The sequence below is a fragment of the Sinohyriopsis cumingii genome, chromosome 12 (assembly GCF_028554795.1).
Source record: "Sinohyriopsis cumingii isolate HCF-2022 chromosome 12, ASM2855479v2, whole genome shotgun sequence".
Lineage (NCBI taxonomy): Eukaryota > Metazoa > Mollusca > Bivalvia > Unionida > Unionidae > Sinohyriopsis > Sinohyriopsis cumingii.
Window position 1 is genome coordinate 79,709,260 of NC_142972.1, and position 23,873 is coordinate 79,733,132.

The 23,873-nt window shown below is 36.0% G+C and overlaps 2 protein-coding genes across 2 annotated transcripts in view; both read right to left on the reverse strand.

Annotated features, from left to right (window-relative positions):
- Window positions 1–7,433: 7,433 nt before the first annotated feature.
- LOC149786813 (uncharacterized) overlaps window positions 7,434–23,873 on the reverse strand; it is a 59,415-nt gene continuing 42,975 nt past the window's right edge. Inside the window, exon 5 of the mRNA XM_089975982.1 lies at window positions 7,434–8,575. Within this exon, the coding sequence (XP_089832108.1) occupies window positions 8,141–8,575 (435 nt within the window). The 3' untranslated portion in view covers window positions 7,434–8,140. The remainder of the gene's footprint in view (window positions 8,576–23,873) is intronic.
- On the reverse strand, window positions 8,522–23,873 carry LOC149786814 (caspase-3-like). The gene is made up of 4 exons (XM_089977327.1): window positions 23,750–23,873; window positions 11,031–11,717; window positions 9,313–9,393; window positions 8,522–8,858 (listed from the first exon to the last, which is right to left on the reverse strand). Exons 2-4 carry the CDS (start codon window positions 11,689–11,691, stop codon window positions 8,725–8,727), a joined length of 876 nt encoding a protein of 291 aa, XP_089833453.1. The 5' UTR covers window positions 11,692–11,717; window positions 23,750–23,873; the 3' UTR covers window positions 8,522–8,724.

The window sequence follows — 23,873 nt, forward strand, 5'->3', positions numbered from 1 at the left end:
GATGATGTTTATGCACGATCATATTTTATTTATCTTATTTATCTAACAACTAATCGCTGTACCCGTCAATAATTTCATCAATAAGATCTCTGTAAACGTGAATATCTATAATGCCACCGTGAAATAATCGTTTACAAATATCAGCAGCTTCGTTAGTTATTTCACGTGAGTTATTTCCTGCTCGTTTTCCCCCAATAAGAACCTCTAATCTAGATACGTCGTTGACAACACTATCAGGACAGATTGTATTATAACCTCTACCGGTAGCTCCTTGCTGCTCACCAAACATTTCTTCAAAGTTATTTAAAAAATATTTCTTGGCTCGTTTATCAGATTTTAGCTGTAATATATATGTTAAAAAATTATTATAATTTGGATCACCTTCATTAGGTATAAAACTTTGAGCAGCAGAATATACCAAAGCGGGCCATTTTTGACGTGAAATATCATATTTTTTCCCTTAGAAAAGTATCTCTCTTTTTAAAACCAAATGCAGCAATATTAGTTAATTTATTTTTATCCTTAAAATGTTCAAGAGCTTTATCGGTAAAAATTCTTCCAGGATCAAAAGATCTAGGTGAAGATTCTAATTCGGGTAAAGATTCTGGTTCAGGTGAAGATTCTGGTTCAGGAAAGGATTCTGTTTTGATTTGTGATCTACCATGTACCTTATTAACAAAATCAACAAAATCCGGATCATTAGCAGAGACACGATTAACATCACGAGATACATAATATATCCATCTCATCCAGTCATTAAAAGATATTTTTTTATTTTTGTATTGATCTTTCAAATATTGATGATGATGATCAAAATTCTTCCTAACAAAATCAGTTAGCTCATCATCATTTTCAAATGATTGTATTTCATTAACAGCATCATCAGTATATTTTTTAGCTCCAGGAACCCCTCCAATAAGTCTTTCCTCATATATATCTTCAAATTCTTCCTCATCATCAGCCTGAGGTGTACCTGTATAACTACAGGTGCAGGCGCAGGTATGGCAGTTTGTTCTTCAATTTTCTTCAGCACAGGAAGAATACCCCTTTTTCTCACATCAGGATCTTCGACATCTCCAAGTAAAACCCGCTCGGTAGTTTTAGTTACAGGTTCAAATAATTCTGTTGAAAAATCTCTAAATCCGAGTTTCTCATCCTCATATGCACGTATTTTTCTTTTAACAGATTCTCTAACAGGAATTAATTTTCTTAATGCTGCTAATCGCTCTCGTGCTAATCTGGCTGAATGTGGTTCTCCAACGCTCATGATATACAAAATAATTTAGTTTAATAATGGTAAAAAGTTACTAACCAAATATTTTAACCTGTACAGCAGCAGAGAGGCTGAGACCGCAATGCGAGGCTTAAGCGACGAAACAAATTTTGCCTGCACATATAGTTTTTATAACACACATGTGGTCACACATCAAGCTTTGTATCGTAAATAACGTCCCGTGGCAGCTTTTATTTTTAAATTTGGAGGCTCCCTACGTGAAGTTTCTCGTAGAAGCCTTTATTTTTGCGATCTGGAGCGGTCTGTTTAGCCTCTCTGCTGCTAAGTTTCTCATAATTTAGGCCATACCCTTGATTTAACTAAAGGTATGAGCAGACAGTGATAATTTTGGCAGATGCGGGAACTCAAATTTGATCTCACACGAAGCTAGCATACACGGTGACATATCCTCGATGAATTTAGAGTTAAAAGTATTGCTTTGTTTTGTATAGGGATAATTAATATACAGACCAAGGGTCCTCATTAATGGTGTCGGAAAGTGAAGGAGATACAACAGCCAGGATAACATATTATGGATTGGGAATCTAGGTCATATGTCTGATTTCATGTATACAAATGTCTGACAAATCTTCCGATTCAATGGTAAGGCTTTGGCAGATTTTGAGGCCAAATAAATTGAGTTTTTGAAATTGTTTGTTCAGTCTAGTGGTGTGTAATGGTGAAGAGCTGGTCCATATTTTAGAGAATATTACAAGACCAAACTCTAAGTTTATTGGGCAAGACCCACGGCGGAGACTTACCAAAGATGGCCTAGTGGATATATGTTTATACTGAATATACTGAATTAAATACTAATGTCTTGATTTTAAATAAATTTAATTGCTTGATGAATCATATTTTGTTTAGTTCATTCTGTACATTAAACGTCAAATATTAAATTAAATTACAAAAAATAAGCAAGCATTACTCTTATATATTGTTTTAAATGAGACAGTTGGATCATACATTGTGTTAGCTTTGAAGTTCATTACAAAAGTATAAGAACTCGAAATCAACTTTTTCAAAAGTCGCATACCAGGCAAACGGCGGAGATTCAACGACGGTGGTTGAAGGATATATTACACCAGTTGAATAAACTTATGGATCGTAACCCAGATTCGTGATTGTCAGTAAATTAAATCAACAAGACCATTCAGAATAATATATTGATTGTAAAAAATAGAAAAAATTACTAGACCAGAGACAACTTATTGAACGTAAAGACATTTAAATTTATTTTAATAATATAATAGTGCATTGGGTGGTACTGAAACATGCTAAGATATATGACTCAGCAGAAAAAGATAAAATATCACGGACGAGTTGCCGTTATTTTGGTATATTTAGTTACCCGAATCTTTGTTGATATGCCACATTCCAGACATTCTCATTTTGCATTTCTTACTGACATTGCAACATTTCAAATGTCAAGATTTTACAGACTCTATATAACACCAACTGGCACAGTATTTTGGGTGTTATATGTAACTTTGGAAAAGTCTTGACTTCTTATTTACACAGTCTATATTAATAGACTCCAATAAAAACTATCTCTATGTTGCTCTTTGTCTCCCTCGCTCTCTCTGTCTCTGTCTGTCTCTCTTTCTACACACACACAAATACACGAAATACACACACACTGTCAGACACAAAGAAGAAAATAATTGTACGCTCACGCTCATCACCGAAAATAGGGTGTTACTCAAACTTTAAAATATTGCGTCAAAATACAACAGATACAATGCATTTCAAACGTCTATGCATTATTATACAGCTTTGCTAAGTAGTTTCCAATTTTGTTCGTGGTATAAATGTATACCTTTGTAACTTGTACAATGTGGGTTTTTAAACGCAGTGAGACTTAAAAAAACAGATATTTTGCAAACAAGGTGAAAAATCAATTGAATCACTAAATTTGGCTATTTCCAAAGAAAATATATCTTTTTGAAACAATTATATTTGTTATATAATTCTTAATCCATGCAGTAAAAGATATTTGAACATCTTCAATCACTGGACAATCATAAAGTTGGTTTTTGTGTTGTTCTAGTTTACAAACGTATATGTATTGTAATAAATGAAGTTCATATTTTTCAAAACCTGATTTGTTACAATAATTATGTGCATGGATTGAAACTTAAGTTCATGTACATCTATATCCAACGTTATCTACAGGAGACTTTGCTAGTCTCCTGTGGGTTAGGTTGGATATAACTGTATATAAACTTAAGTTTGCCGATACTCACACAAAGAACTAAATGTAACCACCTTTGGAACATTTACATTTTAAAGTATCCTAATCGATTACTGTCTCAATGTAAGCTGGACTGTAGCCTTTTCACTTAGTCATAGCGTAGCACATTCTTTACATCTCTGATATGTTAGTCTTCTCTCGTCTCTTTTCTTGTACTCTCCTCCTTCTTTTAGTGGTGCACATCTATCACACGTAATTTGAACCATTTATTATCCGTGCTATATTTTAGAATAGTTCGAATGGAATAGATAATTCATACAGTTCAAAAAGAACAGATAATACAGCATCAGCCAAATATATCTAACAGGCCCTTTAAATAAATTAATATGCCGTTTACACCTTACCCGCTAACTTGTAATGGTTAAAAAATGAACAATGTTCAAACCCTTGAGAGTAGTATCAAATGATTCAAATCTAATGTTTCTCTTGGTTAGGTAGATTTTTTATTTTTTGGGATAAAGTTTGTAAGCTCACTTGAAAAAAATAATTGCATAATAAAAAGAGATTACCTTGTTCTTGCCATTGACTCCAGAAAACGTTGTTTAAATCTAAACCATTTGCCCACTCTCGACAATCTTCTACAGGGAGCTCCAATTTGACTGGGATTGGAGATATGAAAGACTGAGACGAATCAAGGCTTGTGTGTTTATGTAGATATTCAGGTAAAAAGTCTGAGACAAAACAAGGTAATGAAACGCAAAGAACGCTTGTCGTATTTTTGCGCCATCTGTTTTTATTTTGCATTTCAAACTTTATTTGACTGATTATTGATATTGTTCTTGACAATTATGACGCTGTGGCTATAGTGTAAAAGACAATCTCTCCTAGCATATGTGCCAAATTGATAATCGGTGTCCAAAGGGTTCACATTTACCATCAAATTAATAATAATGTGGTAACGCCGGTGTAAAGTAATCGGGACCTCAGTGGAAAGGGGATCGGAAACTAAAGTAAAGTTATCGCCATTTGCATAAAATGTTTGAAGGGAATAAATTAAGTTTGCACTACAATTTTAGCAACGAACTTTCAGTTTCTATTTCCTCTAAATTTGAATTTATGAAATGTTGGTTACTTGAAAGATGGTGTTACAGCTGTTATTTTTAATCTCCATGCTGATTAAGGTTCCTAGCTCAATGGTTCCAGTAATTCCGTATGTAAATGTCTCCTTGCAATAACTTGATTGCTATTGTCCAATAGTAAATAAAATCTTTAAGCGTCACTTATGAATTCATCTTTAAGTGTAACTTCTTAATTCAAAGTCATTTCAAATATCACCTCCACCATGTGATTGTTTCAGTCTTAAATAGAAACTAAAATAAATTTGTTTTTCTTAAACATGTGAGTCACTGATTGACAACTCTTTTCGCTAATGATTGTCAACTTTTAGAAATAATTTGGAGGCAAAACAAATTTTAACGCCGTTAATTTTACAGTTGTTTCATGTATGCAAAACGTAACAAATAAACATAATGCAAACGACCCATTTTCGCTGGTGAATTCAAAACGAGTATCGTAGTACCACGAATATATTACCTATTGAATCTATCACCTGTCATTTTTCCGACATCAACAATATTCACTAGCTATTTATTTATATATGAAGGGGAACCATTTAGCTCTGAGCTGAGTTGCACACCTAGCGTCTGGAAACATCATATCACGTGACGAAATGTCCCTATAACATTATGTTTCCTATTACTAACTAGCTTTTACAAAGTTGTATCAATATTGATTTGTTTTAGCAAACATGAAAAATATTCACGGAGTATGAGACAAGACGTTTTGAAGTTTTCCATCATGTACTAAAAAAGTTAGTTTCTTTTTTTATATCTATATTTGACTTTATCATATGTAGCGTCTCTAGACATAAATCATGTATACGTCTCGTAATAGTTAATTCTGACCTCACATTAACAGGCACATAGGTTTGTTCCATTGTTTTGAGTAAGTGAGCAGATTGTTGTATCTGCTAATATATTACAATGTACAAGGGCGAAATCTAAGATTAACCGAGTGCTAACGGCAGCGTCTGGGCGGTCACGTACTTGGTTTTCGAAATAGGCCAACACATGTGAAATTTTCTCCATTAAGTTACCAATTCAATGATGTCTTTTGAAATATTATGAATGTTGATCCATGTTTATTTTAATTAGAGCTGTAGTTAGGTTTACACTAGAAGAAGAAACTTGGACAAGACAGCAGGGTTGGAAATAGCGAGGGATGAGTAGTCGTGTCATCTCATGAGCTATATTGTTACCGGTCTGGACCCCCAGCCCTCTGTCCATTGACCGATACTCTTAATTTCCTTTCTATCTAGCCCCTGTGGAACCGCCGAGTGCTGGCAAAGATGCAGGCGAGATATTTGTTCGTACGTCACAGCGTGATCCCCATCGTCATTTTAACATGACACGAGCAGCAATCACAACGTGACGAAATCTTAGAACCATATACAAACAAAATGCAGGCTATTCAAAGAAATTAGATAAACTAAATGAAAGTCTGGAACAATGTCTGTCGGGACTTTTATAGATAAGCACTCGAATCTCTGACAACGGATAGTGTGCTAAAAGCCCACTAAGGACTAAGCTTTACTAAAGAGTACAGAAGGTATCCTTAAGAAAGTTTGATAAAGACAGCAAAGAAGGTGAAACACTTTGAGGAGAGGTTTTAAAGAAACAATTAAAACAGAAGATTCGGGTGTTAGATTCAGGGAAAAAAAGCAAAGGAAATCTTGATTGAGGTTTTCCGACTATGAATGAAGCTCTAAAATATATGAAGAATACATTAAGAAAAATAAAATAAATATTTACGGCTAAGAGGATAGAAAGAAGAATGTGTCGGTGGACGCAAGTGTGGAAAGGGTGGTAGCATGCTCAGCACTAAACTGCGGAAGCGGATCTCAGTTGAGGATCCTTCCATATCTTATAGATTGGATCAGTGTACATAATCAGTCAACAGACCAGTGATCTGCCAATTCATTTCGAGGAGGAAACGGCAAGAGGTAACTGTGAAAGGGAAACACGTGAAAGGTTCGAGACTCTTAAAAGAGGACGTGACTAAACCAACATCTAACTTGATGGAAACGCGTTGAAGTCAGAAACCAGTGTGGCTTTCGGGCGGATAATGTTTACAATGTCAAAATATAAGAGAGTAATCAGAGTAAGTATGAGGGACGACCTTTAAATTAAGATACACACAAGTGGAGTTTAAATTCAGTTTGACCTGTTTCATAATTTCCGTTTCTTGTTCTATGATACTTGGTTTATCCGAGTGTCGTTAATGGCTGATTACTACAAATACACTAAAAACGATTTGCAGTAGCATGTGGCAAAATTTTACCCCCTCCCCTTTTCCTCCCTTTCAGTTTTGAAGTCCTCCATGGAAAACTTAATGGTGAACAGTTGAATAGGAAGTAGTATATCAACAGGGTAATATAATACAAAATGCATCCTATGACAAGAGTGGTTTGGTCGATTATGTTATCTAGTTTCGAGTTAAATATATCACATGCTGACATTTTCAAACAATGGGCATTTTATGCTCTATGTTGACTTTGAGCTTTCGTTACACATATTATTATTTGTATCCCTAAACATTATGACCTTTGACACTAATTTTCTTACAAATGCTTTGTTAAGTCTTTATTTCATGCTTCTTTTGTTATCTGTCCTAATCCTACCTTTAGCTTTGTTCTTTCTTCTTTCTATCCTCCTATCCTCTAACCAAAATGTTACATTTTGTTTATTTTTCTTTATCTTTTCGCATATATATATATATATATATATATATATATATATATATATATATATATATATATATATATATGCAATGTATATTTGTATAGATTTACGCATAACGGTACGCAAGCGGGTGGAAAGATGGATGACACAAACAATGTAAGCAGAATTGTGAGAATATGAAAATACTATATGTAACAATATGCGTCACAACGTTTCACTTCGTAATTTTCTCTCTCTCTCCCCGTCCCACAAGCCTCAGACACATATAATAGTTAATCAAGTAACTTGGATCCACTATTATACATATAGCATATTTATATTTCAGCATACACTGTTAAGGCCGAGTCGAAGGTCGCCAAACTTTTCAGCCTAATGTGTCTTGTGTAACGAAAAACATACGCAGAGAAGTTCGTTAGAAAGAAAGCCTGCTCTTTATGTAAGAACTCTAATAAACAGACGCTATCCGAAGTAATTTCCAAATCGTTTTTAACAAGTAAATCAGAAACATGTCTTTTAGTTTGATAAATGTCAGTATTTTACATTACTTGTGACAGGCTTCAAATTTACAGGACAAAGTAAGTAAGGCACTCACATAGGATAAATGCCTCATTCTCTTACCCTCATGTTTGCAATTGTAGAAGATTACAAAGACATGAATCCGGTCAAATAAAATGAAAATAAACGTCAGGATAACGTGGCTTGGAAAATGTTTTGGTCGGTATTGCAGTATTCATCAAAACGAAAGAGCATATAAAATATAATAGTATTCAGGCATTAGTTCATTGTCCTAAAACAAAAGCAAATCTTGGCTAGGAATTGTAGAACATCAGGTCGTATCATAGCTATCCCTTGAGTAAAACGTTTCGTACATAGCTAGGTCTGTCGGTTTCTTATTGGAATCAAAATATCCTTAGTCAACGCATGTTGCATGACGAGAACGGCTTTTAAACCAGCGGACAAAGTGTCTCTTTCGCTTGTTTCTCTCTGAGCCATTTTAAAAGCTGTTGTTGTAAGGATTTCCAGAAAATGAACCTGACGCGGATATGTATATTCTTTTATCGTCTCGTTTAAATCGTATAGCAACCAGGATCCGGTCTCTTCATTTCGCAATGCCATCTTCCCTGATTGGGTGGCATACACAACAAGGTAATCTTTCTGGAGTGCGAGATTTGTCTTACCAGGCCCTAAATCTGATAGTCCTTTCAGATAATCTTCGCGCTTGTGCTCTGTGCCTGCCTGGCCCTTTTCAAACAAATTTGCATCTGTATCATCCTGTTCTTTTGTCTTGGTCGTTTTCGTCTGCGGTTGGGGTTACGTCTGCATTTTCATTTGCCACGTTCCTTGAGCCGGCTCTTGCTTTGCCCTTTTTATTTGATTCTGCTTTATCATATATATTGTCTGTGGAGGAAAAAACGTCTATTTGTTTTCTAATGTGTGGATTTTACAAATCTGATTTGTTATGACCATTGACTTAATGTTTGTTTCCACGCTCTGGCTTTCTCGTATGTTGCCTCCAAGCAAGAGAGACACATCTTGTCCAAAAGAAGATGCAGGGCACCTTCACTATATGACTGCATGTGTTTCCAAGATTCTAGTTAAAATATGCCAGAAACGTTAGAATGAATTACAGGAAACATTTGGAACTTTGATTGATATGTCTTTAAGATACACGCAAATTATGTTAAGTGTAGAACCATACTTTTCGACAAAGCTTTATATATATCCAAGCAAACTATTACAGGTAAATGAGTTATCTCTACGTGGATTCATAACAACCAATTTCTCAGTAAGATAGAATGAATATCGGACTGCAGTATGAACGTTATCTAGAATTCAAAATATTTAGTTTCCATGGATGAAAATTTATGTCTAATAATTATGAAGTTGCACAAGAGCATATTAAGAATACATAATGTTTGCTTAAGTTTGGTTGACAACACAGTTCAACATTAAAGTATGATTTAAAAAATCATAGATGAATAGATTTATATCAGTACTACGTATCAAACGTATCAAAGTTGGAAATCCTTATTTCTTGCAATTACCATTTACTTTGGTTTCAGAGCATCTATCCTCCCTTTTGTGGGTGAGTTTAAACTCTAATCCTTTGTCAACGTTTACGCAACCTGAAAATGTGGGACAAAAAGTGTCAAAATTGTATATTCAATAGAATGTTTTCATACTAATGGCATTTCTTCAAGGTATTGCAACATGTGTGAAATTACAATAAAAAAATCCGGAAGGATATTATTTGTGATCTAAGCGCCTCTAATACTTGCATGTTATGTACATGTAATAATATACTCAATCTAAATGGAAATTTAAGAGAATACCTGTAAATTAGTGCTAATTAATTAAAGAACACTCATATTTAAATATCTTCGGCATTATTTTTCCTAAATATATTTTAGCAATCTTAGAGGAATAAAGTATTGTATGTTCACAAGATCCATGTACTCTCTCTCTTTCTCTCTCTCTCCATATATATATATATATATATATATATATATATATATATATATATATATATATATATATATATCGCCGTAACAAACAACCCGACAAATACAAGCAAGACAAAGGCGCGCATGTAAACAAATATAAGGTTGAGAGGACAATAAAAAAAGGCTAACTGAGAAGATAATACTAAAAGGTTAACTGAGAAGACAATACACACAAGTAAATTGTACGGTCTTCTTTACAATTTAGCCGTGTGGATAAACTAACTTTTTCTCTTAGTATTAAATCAAAATAAGTTCGTCTTAATCGCCATCTCCAGGCTTTGGTCCCAACATATGGAACAGCACCGTTAGAAGATTACTTGCTCATAAAATTAACATTTAACTTTTCTACTTATGATTTATCCATAAATCAGGCTAGTTTTGCACAATATTCTCCTTTTTTCAATATTTTAATAAGTCAATAATAGGTTTCTTAACATTTCACAACAAGTGTGTATACGATGCCCGCCATGTATAGAGTAATAAACATTCTAAGTAAACAAACCAACATTTTATTAGCAAATTTATGTTTTATTTATTTTAAAGCATTATATTTTAAGAACATTTGTTCACACGTTCTTAGGCGCTCTTATGTCTGCGCGCTTAATGTCCTGCGCACATTTGTCTTGCGCGCGCGCTTAATGTCCTGCGCACATTTGTCTTGCGCGCTTTTGTCGGGTCACCATATATATATATATATATATATATATATATATATATATATATATATATATATATATATCTGTACGTTTGTCTTGGTTTTGGATTAGGTCTTTTTCAACATTATTGATCAAACAGGATTTGGCTTTCCGTCAAAAGTCATGCATATCGTTCGACTTAATATTTAGATTACGTTTAATTATAACATCCTCGAGGTTAGATCTGCTGTCCACGTTAGCGGTTGGGTATTTCTATCGAAATACACTTTACAGCCACGACCATATAAACAGATTAGAGTATGCGGAGCACTGGTTAAGAGGTTCTGTATGCATACATCCAGATGATGTTAGGACTTAAAAAATACCACACGTATATGTATATAGATAATCAAAATAGTTGCGATGACATTGAAATTTTTTCTCCAACGAAAATTATCACTTTGGCATGGTTAAGATGTATGTTGGTCGAAAACAGACACAAGTAATTTGAAAATAAATAATATTCAGATGCTGAATTTGTCTAAATCTTGAATATTTATTGTTAGATGCATGATCGGAAAGAAATGAACAAGTCAATACCGAAAAATATATAAAGGTTAATACCCTTTTCATTTGAGCCAGAAGGATTCCTGCATGCTTGGATTACAAAGATCTTTGGCTTTCCTGCTAGAGTAGGACACCTACTGAAGCTGTCAATGATGTCCTTAGTAAATTTGTATTGGCCACCAGAACATATAAGTGCATGTTCAAAATTCTCTGGAAGTCTTTGTCTCTCCTCACCATGAGTGCTGATGGCAAAAACGAAAAAATCAATATCGCTGTAGTCCTTCGAGGTCGCTTTCTCTAAAACATCATCAAGTCTTGACTTGTCGAGGTCAAAATCATCGCCTTTGTTCAATTGCTCAAATCCTAATTTATCCAAGAACACGAATTTAAGGTATGACAGATCCTTTTCTGCACCTTTTCTATAATCGCTCTGAAATTTTTGATTGACAACAAATATGGCAATACCTCGAAAGGGTTCCCTATAATAATACCAGGGACGTATACCCGGATCTTGCTGTGTTGTATCCTGTGCATATACTAAACTAGTGCCTGTTTTACTATGAGAGTCATTTGTACTTCGATCGTTCAATTTAATATCATTTTCGTTCCGATATATGGCACCTAAGCCACATTTTTCATCATCGCTTTCAGATTCTTGTTCATTAACTGTTTCTTTCATCTCATGATCACAAGGAAAAGAATCGATTTTATCTGCCATTCTTCGTCAATAATGTAGTCCTTTTTCTGGAAGGAGAGAAAATAAAAGAAGTGCGCAGTATTGATGGAGTTGACTTTAGTTACTAAGAAAAAAAATCATCTTATATTACGCGAGGATTTGATGGACACGCTGTCGTACGACTTAACAATAAGAAAAGCTGGCAAATTCAAATCCGTTCACTGCTTTGTAGTGCCATTCTCACATCGATAATATTATTGTCAACAACAAAAAAATATTTATTTCAAAGCGGGTAACATCACAGTTAACTGTTGGACACTCAACGTCGAAATAAAAAACCTCTGTTTGATCCAATGAATTTCAAAGAAACGTCCCATTCGTATCTACATTATTGGACGAATGTCACTATTTTTTTAAAAAGATTGTCCCTCATAAATGTTGTTGAAAAACTGCTGATCGTATATAGTAGCACCAATAAATTATATCACTTCCATATCAGCAATGTTAATTTGATGTCAGCAACGTCCATGACTTTAACATCTTGGGTCAGTAAGGATATCAACTTGGGAATTTAAAAGAATTTAATATGGTTGAGTCAATAGAGATAACCCATCACGCCTCCCAGAAAAGACATATATTCAAAATGTCTACCAGAAGAAGAATCTTTAAAACGCTTGCATACGCGCTCTAATTTTTTAAAAGTCTGTACATGCGCACATACATTTCTTTATATAAAGCTTTGCGAATGGACCCTAAAAATGTAAAACGTTTGTGCATGGTCATTTAAAATAAAAAATAAATAAAATGAGGAAAATATGAATAGAGAAAAACAAATACTTTAAAAGAAACATTATTTAAACAATATTATAAGAAATCGAATTTTTAGGTAACGTTGGTAAGGAAACCAAGTTGCAATGTTCACTGACGGTTTCATCATGAGTTCGATGAATATTACGGTTTTGAGATTAAGAGAAAAGATAGCCATAATGATACCAAAACCACATTATTATTTTTTATCATTGTCAAGGGAATGGAATTAAAAACGACTCAGTATATTTTGTCCACGCAGCATCATGTCTTATCACTGTAATCTCAAACTACTGAAATGGGTGGAAATACTATTTCTTCTCATACAGTCCGTAATATTGTCTTCGATTTGACGGGATTGGAGTAATCCATAGGAAACAAAATATTCCACCATGCCGTCGTTGAACAGACAGCTAATAATTGGTTTCCTGGCAGATGTCTGTATTCAGTGCCGATGCCATAGGCTTGAACGGCTTCAGGTTTTAGGCGAGGCACTGTAACTCTGCCCCAGACGAATTTGCTACAGGGTGCTGTATACGAACTGTATATCATGGGGTATTGAAGTCAGGTATTAATTCATTTGGAATCGAATGCGTCACAGTCGAAAATGCTTTCAAACTTCAATTTCTTTTAATTTGGCCCGTGAGGCACGTAAAGGTTTAAGAAGGATTCGTACTCTGCTGCTAGAGTTTCGATACGCGTTGTGTTTCAGTTTTAGTAATTGGAGATTTGGAATATGTGGCAAGTCCGTATACCATTCATTCAAGATTTTCTCCTTGTATAATAGTCTATACTTCTTCCAGATAATAACTCTCCTTCTCGACTCATCATTACAGATTTGCTGTATTGTACTTGTGAAAAAGACAAGATGGCCGCTATCGCTTACCCGGCTTGAAGCAGCTGCTCCGTTTTTTAGTGCCGTTTTCATGATATTTGTGCCTGTTGCCTGTTTTCGTCTTCGTTATTGTGTTCATTATGTATTGGCTGTTAAATTCGTATGTATTTATTCATCTCCTTGTTTTGGAAATGAGAACAATTAGATTTCAGCTTAGCTGTCTTGCTCCACTGTTTTTGAACAAACCGTAATCACGTGATACTCGACAGTCAACTCGTTTATGCTACGATGGACCCTCATTAATTGCTTTAAGTGATCACTCCTTGGCTCTCCACACTACATTGTGCTCTAGACTAAACGAACTGGGACTAGATTCATCATTACCTAAATGCAAACAGAAGCGAAAACAGAAACGTTGTTTCAAAGCTGGCCGGCGTAGAAAAGGAAGAAGAATTCCAGTTATCTCCGTTATTTCGGTTCAACAATTGAACAAAATTTTCGACCGTTAATTTAGATAACCTAATTCAAATCCCTATTAATTCGTCAACCTTTGTGTCGACTATCCAAGAGATGCCCAATCAGTAGGACCACCGGAAAAGAGCACAGAAATAGTTAATTTTATCAACGACCAGAATATTTACGTCTTTTTCCTGACAGAAACATGGCTAAAAAACATCAGGCGATGAGTCCAAGTGTGCGGATCTAACACCCACTGTTTACTCGATCAAGTCGTTCCCCCGTAATTCTCGCGGAGGAGGAATTGTTGTCATCACAAAGAACTCCATGATCAAACGTCATAACCACACCACAACATTCAGTTTTGACCACACATCGTTCGAACTAGTCCAAACCACACTCACACTGGAGAAAAGGTCAGTCAATTTTTTTTGCCTATACCGCCCTCCTCCTGGTAGAAAAAAAGAAGCTGGCTGACTCTCTCTTTTTGGAGCAGTTTCCGAATCTCCTGGACTATGGAAATTCGATGGTTGGCAATTCGATGGTTGGCAACCTGATTATTCTTGGAGATTTCAACTTTCACTTTGACTGTCCCGGAAACCCCAATACATCAAAACTCATAGAATCCATTATCGTTTTCAACCTGAAACAGTCAGTTAACCAACCCACCCATAAACATGGTCACATTTTAGGCTGGATTCTTCATAGACCTGATGATAACATTCTACGGTCCTCCCTGGTATCCCATTACCTTGCATCATCTCTGCATTATATGCCATCTTGACGTATCAGTCCCTAACCCTCCACCTTTATCTGCTACTAAGAGAAACCTCCGTATGATAAATAGAACCAAACTAATGCACGACATCCAAGCTAACCTAACAACTTGCTTACCTCCTACAGCAGAACAACTCGATAACTGCATGCGTTCATTGCTTGACAAACATGCCCCAGCTGCCAAGTGCAGAGTATTAATCCAAAAGTGTTATCGATGGTATAGCAGTGTTAGGGACCAGCTTCGCACTGCTAAAAGAGACCGCCATAAAGCTGAGAGGCTTTGGCTTTCCTCAAGACTCACTATTCATAAGCAAATCTATGAAGCCGCTAAGAAGAATGTCACAAATATAGTCCATGCAGCGAAATCAGATCACTACACTACTAAGATCATGGTAAGTTCCAGCTGCAAAGAGCTCTTCGAGATTACAAACAAGCTAATGTCAAGGAACAAATCTACACCATTTCCAACTATCTTCTCTCCAGTCGTCCTGCCGGACATATTTACGAATTTCTTCCGTGACAAAGTACAAACCATTAGAGATAATCTAGACAACACAATTTCAATTGACTCGTCGTCATCATACAGTTGGGATACAGAATCTGAGCGGCAACCATACGCAGCATTTGAACCTGTCTCTATGGATTTCGTACGTACAATCCTGATGAAGAGTGCACCAAAGTCATGTGAACTTGATCCAATTCCAACATTACTGCTGCTCGAGTGCTTAGATCCAGTATTGCCTTCACTAACTGATGTTATTAATACGTCTCTCTCATCCGGGGAATTCCCATCATTTTTCAAAACTGCCGTTGTAAAGCTTCTGCTGAAGAAACCAACACTAGACCATAATGATTTAAAGAACTACCGCCCAGTTTCTAATCTCCCATTCATATAAAAAATCTTAGAAAAGGTTGTTCTATCCCAGCTTGTATCTCATCTAAATTCAAACAGTTTCTTTTAGCAATGTACAATCTGCATATCGCTCTTGCCACAGTACTGAAACTACTCTTCTAAAAGTAGTTAATGACATTCTCTCTGCGTTGGATAGCGGAAAGATTACAGTATTCACCCTCCTTGATTTGTCTGCAGCATTTGACACAATAGACTATGATATATTTGGCATTCATGATACAGCCTTACTGTGGTTCTAGTCATACTTGGTCAACAGGACACATATTGTGTCTGCACATGGAATACACTCCATCCCAGTTAATCTATGTTGTGGTGTTCCACATGGAGGTGTTCTTGGACCTGTTATCTTCATTCTATACACTCAGCCGCTCTCAAGTGTCATAGATCATCATCCAGTGTCTCACCAATTGTACGCTGATAACACCCAAATATACAAATCTAGCCACCCAACTGAACTTGATGCTACCCTCCAAGGTGTAGAGAGGTGCACTTCTGATGTGAAATCATGGATGACATGTAACAAACTGCAGATGAACGATGATAAAACTGAGGCCATTCTGATCACAACACAAAGACTTTCTCATTCACATCCTTTACCTCAAACAATAAATATCAGCAACACCAACATTAAATTCACACAATCAGGACGCAACTAGGTGTTACTCTGGACAGTACTTTCACATTGCACTAACATGTCATGTACATATGTCATGTACATATGCAAGGCTGCATATCTTTAGCTGAGACGCATCAGCTCAATTCGCAAATATCAGTTGACGCCACTAAAACATTTGTGTGTTCATTAGTACTTTCAAGACTGGACTATTGTAACTCATTTATGTCTGGTTCAGCTCCATATCTGCTCCAGAAACTTCAAAAAGTTTGAAACACAGCCGCTCGGATCATACTTAGAGTACCACGATCAGAGCACACCTTTCCGCTGCTCTGTACCCTATACTGGCTGTCCATTCGATCCAGAATCAAAGACAAAATTTGTTCTCTGTGTTACGTTTCAATGTCGGACTCTAGTCCAACATACCTATATCCGACCTCACCCATGTGTACACACCAGCAATATACTTACTCTCCTCTTCTGACAATCGTATGCTCATTTTTCCACTATGAAAACAAAGTCATATGTACAGTGTTCTTTTGCATAACAGGGGCCAGCAACGTGGAATGAATTGCCCACTGAACCTAGACACAAAGACACAGTGAACCCATTCATGAGTGCTCTCAAAACTCACTTATTTCGACAGCAAGAACAAACTTAAAGACATAATAATGTTTCCTACCTTAAATATTCTCAGCATGTTTTTTTTAATGTATTCTAATTTCATGGTATTTGTTTTTGTAATGATATCATTATGTTTTTTTTTATCTTATAGGTGTTGTCTAATGTTGTAAAGCGCTTAGAGCTTCTAAAGATTAGGCGCTATACAAAGTCCCCATTATTATTATTATTATTATTATTACTTAAGTGGGGTAATCCACTTGACATTCGTAATAATTTTATACTGTAAGGCGAGTGATTTTCTTTGTCAAGCAAAACGTGTTTTTTTTTTTTTAAAATCTTGTTTCGGAAATCGTGCTAATGATGTTTGTCTCCTTTTTCTTTGCGACACTTTGACTTTGTTGTGTCTGCTGTAGTTTGTGTTCTTCATTGTCTGTATCCATCGCTATATGTTATATCATTTGAATAGGACACGATCACGTCTCACTGTTGATTCACAGGGTCTCGTCAAATTCTTCAATAGGATCACATGTACTGTGTTTTCGTGGACTAGTGCAAAGGGACGTTTCACAGAGAATTCTTCTGATTGTATAGAGTGGAAATGTCTCTCTTCACTGCCTTGGTATCAGATGGAATCAAAACCTCACAACATGTGCTTTTATATTATGTCAAATGATATGCTTCAAGCAGCAAGACTTTTTCTTTGTTTCCAAATGTAGATTTTATTGCTAATCATACAAATCACAGCAAAAGCAGGCACTAATTTGAAATTTGAATTCGTTTATCCTTTCTAAGGACATATTTCATTTGAAATAAACATCCACAAGAAGTTACATATTTTCCATGACATATTTCCACCACATTCTTTATAAAAATATTTTCATAGTGTAGTAATTTAGAATTAAGACAACGTATTATAGAACCTATGCTAAACTGATATCATACTAATGAGAAACATGTTTAAAAAACAAATAAGAATAACCTTTGATCTGTAATATTCTTCACCCTCACCTCATAATCTTTAATGTTTACAATTTGCTTTTTGAAGTTCTTTTTGTAGAGATTTTAAAGTAAATTGATTGAACTGAAAAGCAAATCAGTACTGGGTTAGTGACATTGCATATTAGTGAAAGAGACATTTAACTATGAGCACGATGCTACTGCCAAAAATGTTACACAGTCACCAGGATGTTTTGTGCATGTGGAGCTCGTAGAAATGTTTTGGCTAGATATGGATTTCTTCATAGGATGGTTGTATTGACCATATGCACAATATGAATCCAAATTTCAATTTAAACTAGACACTCCATTCTTTCGAAAGTTATGTCGAGCGCGCGACTAAGTTCAAATTTATCTGGGCGAAGTTATGTGCGCAGTAATAATGTTGTTTGTTGTGTAATGATGAATCTGCGCTTGTGTATTTAGTTTGGAATACGGCATACATTCAGTTACTTTGTTTCTTGTAGTGTGTTTTGTTAATATAATTAAGCATTAGATAGAATAAGAAAATGAGCATATAATAAAAAGGTTATTGCATTTGCATGGGAAAATATGAACTCGTTTTGTCGGATGGATATACTACACTCCCAAAGTCGTGCAGTATTTACATCCGAAAAACTCGTTCATATTTTCCCATACAAATGCAGTAACCTATAGATAACACTCTTTTGGATAATATATTGTCCTTCACACAGGCGACTGTTTTCGAGGCATGCAGTGATTGATGGAGGAAAGGTTTCAAGACTCTTGTGCAATATGAAAGAACCACTAGAACATTTATCCCAAACCATGTCCTCTTTGAAAAACTACTCCTCGGTAAATGGGACGCATGATTTAGAACACACTCGAGGAGAACCATTTTCAAAAATGAACTTACACGGTAATTTTTCCTTTCGAGAATATAATATTTATCAGAGAAGTTCTTTTCTACCAGTCTTGTCATTATCAATGCACTGACAGGAAGATAATGGGGATGCACATATTCTCGCTGGAAGTTATTCGTATTTCCGCCTTCATCGTTAGGACTAATTATGGAAAGCATTTTAAATGAATGACACTCTACATCGAGCAGCCATGTTTCCCACCACATTGTAGTCCACATCATCTTACTAAAAAAAACATCAAAATGAGTCCATACATAAGTCAGGTTTGTGTTTCCACCGAACAGGCAGACATACTAGTAGAAAATTTTAAAGACACCGATTTCATGACGGAAATATCAATTTTATACCACAGGAGGTCATATATCATTAACTGCCTGTTGGCTTTCTCTAGTGCCGTGCGAAACTAATAGCGATGGAGAACTAAAATCATATTGAGGAGATGTTGACCATTAAATTGATTTCCTTAAGGAAGTTATCATTTCATATAGAATCGAAAGCTCTAAGACTGGCGGCGCTGACTAATTTATTCGTTTGTTTGTTTGTTTTCGTAAATGCCTTGATCGATTTTGTCTGAGTGGCATCGTACTTATTTTATTTACTTATTTTATTTCTTCTGCGACTAAACTGGTTTGGCCATTCCGGTGATATCCTTAGCTTGAGTAGGATAGATGATTTTTACCACAGCCACGTCTCAATGAGCGTAATGGTGTAGCTGTATGGCTTAGGCAATTTTGACGTGGGTAAAATCAAACAAAATAAGTCATAAATAGGTCACTTGTTATCATCAATGAGGAGTCGCCTGATGTCTAAGAAGAATGACTTTACAACTGTTCCAAGAGTTGCATAATTTGAGTGGTTGTGACATAATTTCCATGACTACCGTTGTTGCTGCTATCATTATATTTTAGTGATGGATTGGGAAGAAGATACAACTGCTGTGCGAAATAGTATACAACAGCTTATCCACTTTTTGCAAATTCAAGGTTCCAATAACAGCTCTAATCGTAAAACACACCATGAACATATGTTAGAGACCGTACCCACTGTTTTGTTTTGCTTGATTTCCTGTTCCTGACATAGTGCATGACGATGGTGCAAAGTTTAACATGTTTATGACTGATTCTTTTTCTGTAGTGGATGAATATGAAGCTGCAATCCAAGAAACTAAGCTAAGTGGAATACGTTTCCAACGTTCCTTTACTACTTTGACATTTTCCCACTTTACTTGTTGTTGGTCTAAAATGCTACCTCAGGCAAGGAAAATGTTCTTTCTAAAGTTATTGCGTTTAAACTATACTTTTATAAACAGTCGAGTGACATCCACAAACGTGTCCAGTAAAAGGAAACAATTTAATCGCCCAGTTGGGTAAATATAATTTGTGAAAAGTGGATTTCATCTTCCAATGCGAACCTAATCTCAAGTTTTCAACATGTAATCTTTTCTTCGATGTCCCAGCCACCCATCCCCTACCAAACAAACAAAAATCCAGAAAAGGTCACCACTCACCCCCCCATTTCCATCATCAAAACCCCCGAAAAGCGATCATGCTTTGCCACTTTATTGTGAAGTCTTGTTATAGAGAACATCCGATACTGCGATGATGTGACACATTATAGGTTTTCACAAGACGTGGTAACATATTGATGTATTTGATGTTGGTGTGTAAAAGTCTTCCACATGCATTCTTTCAATGTCCTTTGAAATCATTTCGTGACACTCACTTTGATTTCAGGATTTTTTGGTTGTGGAGAAACGAAATTGTTGATTCAGAAATTCAGTGACTTTGTCAGTTTGCAATAGCAGAGAGGTCGACAACCTTGTTTCAAAAAGATTTTCAAAGCTCTCACTAACTTTGAAACCGTTTTTGATATTAAAGGTGCCACCCAAGCCGATTTTGAGAACACGTCAATCACACCAAATGAATATTTCTAACCTCATCGATTATATGAATCCAAGCAGGAAACAAAATTTAAATCGGCTTGCAATTTATGATTGATTGCTGATACTTTCATTTGACTTCTAGGAAATTTATGTCGAACGTTTTTGAGTAACGTAAACATCGATCTTTCTAGAATTCTGAAATTCCTCCAAGCCACCAGCATGTACATGATTGTAGTAATGTTCGTCAAACGTTTGTTTTATATTTCTGTTTATTAAATCAACCAACGTTTTATGCTCTTATATTCGTGTGGTAATTTGGATTGGGATGCTTTACATATCCGACGAGACATAGGAGTGGACATGGATGCTTCCAAAGAGGTCATGCTTTTTTTTCGTGACGCTATCTAAACTTCTTTCATTATCCTTCCGCTGGAGTGGACGTGGACATTCACTTTTTCACGAAGGCTTTAATATTTTTGGAATGTGTATGAATGTGTTAACATTGCTTCAACTGACTGAGCAGATCTTGTTGGAAAATCTTCTACCTCTTTTCCGTCGTTTTCTTCAATAGATGAGACAGTGCCTGTCGTTGGTTTTCTAGTTGATGTTGTCTTCGTTCTTCAGCAGATTATTGAGATAACTTAGACTGAGTCAGTCTATTTTGTCTAGTATTTTTTCGTGAAAGACTTGAATATTGTGCATTAATTATCTGTATCGTTGCTTGAAATGTTTACGTTCAGACAAGGATAGTTCCACCCACTAACGACAGTAATTCTTGTGATAAGTGCAATTAGGATTCATTGGCAGTGAAGTATCCGCTGATTTTACCATGGATTTTTTCCCCATTACGTCACAAAATAACTTTATTAAAATGTTTCATTGCTCTTTTCTCTTATTCCTTCATGTCTCTTGCTTGATGTTGTCCACTGCAGCTTGCACATATTTTGTAATAGGTCGGTGTTCAAGCTCCCCAATACATCCATTCTTCAACTCAACCATATGCATTTCACAGTACTCAGCTACAAAGTTTGTCCAGAGTACATATTTACTTCATAGTTTCAGATAATCACGCTCGTTTTTCCGTTAAAATACCATGGCTTAAATGTATACTTAAACTCTACAAACATTATACTTAATTAATCCCACTTCTCGAAATTAATTGAAAATGACAGTTTGCGCCTGGCCTAACAACCTATATTTTCCCAACTGGTGTATGCTCTCTTACCATCTTATTTGCTATTCGTTGCACAGAGCCAGGCAAGCCAATTGCAGTATGTTGATACAACGGTCTGAGGCAAAATATCTCATTTGCATCTACAAGAACCAATACAGCGGCCTTATTATTGTATGGGAAAGTGAATATTCTACTCAAATTGTTGAGCGATCACTAGACTGATTAAAACACTAGACAAACACTAGACAGATTCTGGCCATGTATAAAGTGTGCTCATTTGCATCTACAAGAACCAATACAGCGGCCTTATTATTGAATGGGAAAATGAACATTCTACTCACGCATTGTTGAGCCAACACTAGACTGATGAAAACACTAGACAGACAAACACTAGACAGATTCTGGCCATGTATAAAGTGTTCTCATTTGCATCTACAGGATCCAGTACATCGGCCTTATTATTGCATGGGAAAGTAAACATTCTACTCACGCATTGTTGAGCCAACATCAGACTGGTGAAAACACTAGATAGATAAACACTAGACAGATTTTGGCCATGTATAAAGTGTGCTCACTTGCATCTACAGGAACCAAAACATCGACCTTATTATTGCATGGGAAAGTGAACATTCTACTCACGCATTGTTGAGCGAACACTAGACTGATTAAAACACTAGACAGACAAACACTAGACAGATTCTGGCCATGTATAAAGTGTGCTCACTTGCAAGCACATAATAACCGGAAACATGTATTTTTTGCAAAAACAAAACAAAACATTTTCATTACGTTGCTTTTAAATGGACCTATTTTAAGCATAGTAGTTCATCAGTTTCACTTCACATTAAAGTGAGCGATTGGCTGGATTGCATTGCAAAACTAGTTTTGATTCGGCTTTAGAAGGGAAAACATAGTTTTCTTCTCCCAGATGCGTATAACATACGTAGGGATAATATAAAAAGAACATCCCCACCACACAAAAAACCCAACCCAAGACAAAACAAAAAGAAAACAAACCAAAAGAAGTGGACCCCCATCCCTCAGTGCCCTTTTCAATCCCCTACCCTCCTTCCACGGCCGTTATTTTTTGTTACTTGAAACGTTCGGGAATGAGGAGGCTTGACCTCCGGAGTTCACATGCCCCATTTACAAAATTCAGTCAATGACTGCAGGACGTTTGATTAGGTGTCAACGATACTGTATATGACACATGATGATGAGACAGTACAATAATTCCGTTACTGTTCTATTTCTTTAATGACAAATCATACTGATTGGATCCGTATTTCGCACACGAGGGAACTTGCTGTTTGGGACTAGTAGAAACGTGCCATGAATGGCATGATACATTTATATTTCGTACTTTTGGATTTATATTGCAGGAACATGGAGCTAAATACCATTATAGACTTAGTTTACTATTTACTGTTTGAAAAGTCCTGCCATGTTACGTATTGACTCAGGGGCCCCGAGTGGCCGATTGGTCTAAAGCGCTCTTCGTTACGGATCACTGCCATCTCACCTCTGTCTGCGGCGGTTCGAGTCTAAGATTCAGCCAATGTGGGTATGTGAGAAAGCTTGCCAGTAGCTTCTCGTGGGTCGGTGGATCTTTCCGGGGTTTTCCCGGGTTCTTCCTCCACCATTAATACTGGCCGCCATGTATAGCCTATCGTGTGCTCAGAGATGGCGTTAAACCCAACAACAACAACGTACTGACTCTACAGAAAATCTTGTCTGAGACCTAAGACATGTAAGTAGTGTCAGGCTAATAAACTGCTCCAAATATGGACATAAGGCAACCCCTGTTTTCACCTTAAACTAATAATGCACGTCGTATATCACTTGGAAAGAATCGATCTGCCATGGAAACCACTATGTAAACTAACATTGACGGGGAACCAAAATCCCATAATCCCCCACCCCCTCCAAAAAAATAAATTCTTTCAAGTAGCAGAAGATGTCAACCACTGTATGAAAGTAGAAGGAAGTAATTCATACATGGTGAAATGATTTAGACCAATAAACCCCTCCCCTAGCCATAAAAGCACACAGGCCTCAAAGACAGATAATAATGACAGTGATTATGCTGAAGTTCAAAGTGTTGATCATAATATCAAATGTTATCTTTCATATATTTACCTCTTACAAGCTGTTTTAGTCCCTTTGAAGCAAGAATGGCAACACATACAACGATTGTACATACCTATTGTACAAGTAATGACGTTTGATAACTACTGTGGGTCTTATCGGTCGTTGGTCACAC

What these genes read in the sequence shown, in the direction of transcription:
- LOC149786814 (XM_089977327.1), bottom strand. Translation starts at nt 11,691, where the DNA reads ATGGCAGATAAAATCGATTCTTTTCCTTGTGATCATGAGATGAAAGAA. An exon ending in TTCTGGCTCAAATGAAAAGG is followed by an intron (nt 9,394 to 11,030) that starts GTATTAACCTTT and finishes CCACATTTTCAG; the next exon opens with GTTGCGTAAACGTTGACAAA. An exon ending in CTCTGAAACCAAAGTAAATG is followed by an intron (nt 8,859 to 9,312) that starts GTAATTGCAAGA and finishes TATTTTAACTAG; the next exon opens with AATCTTGGAAACACATGCAG.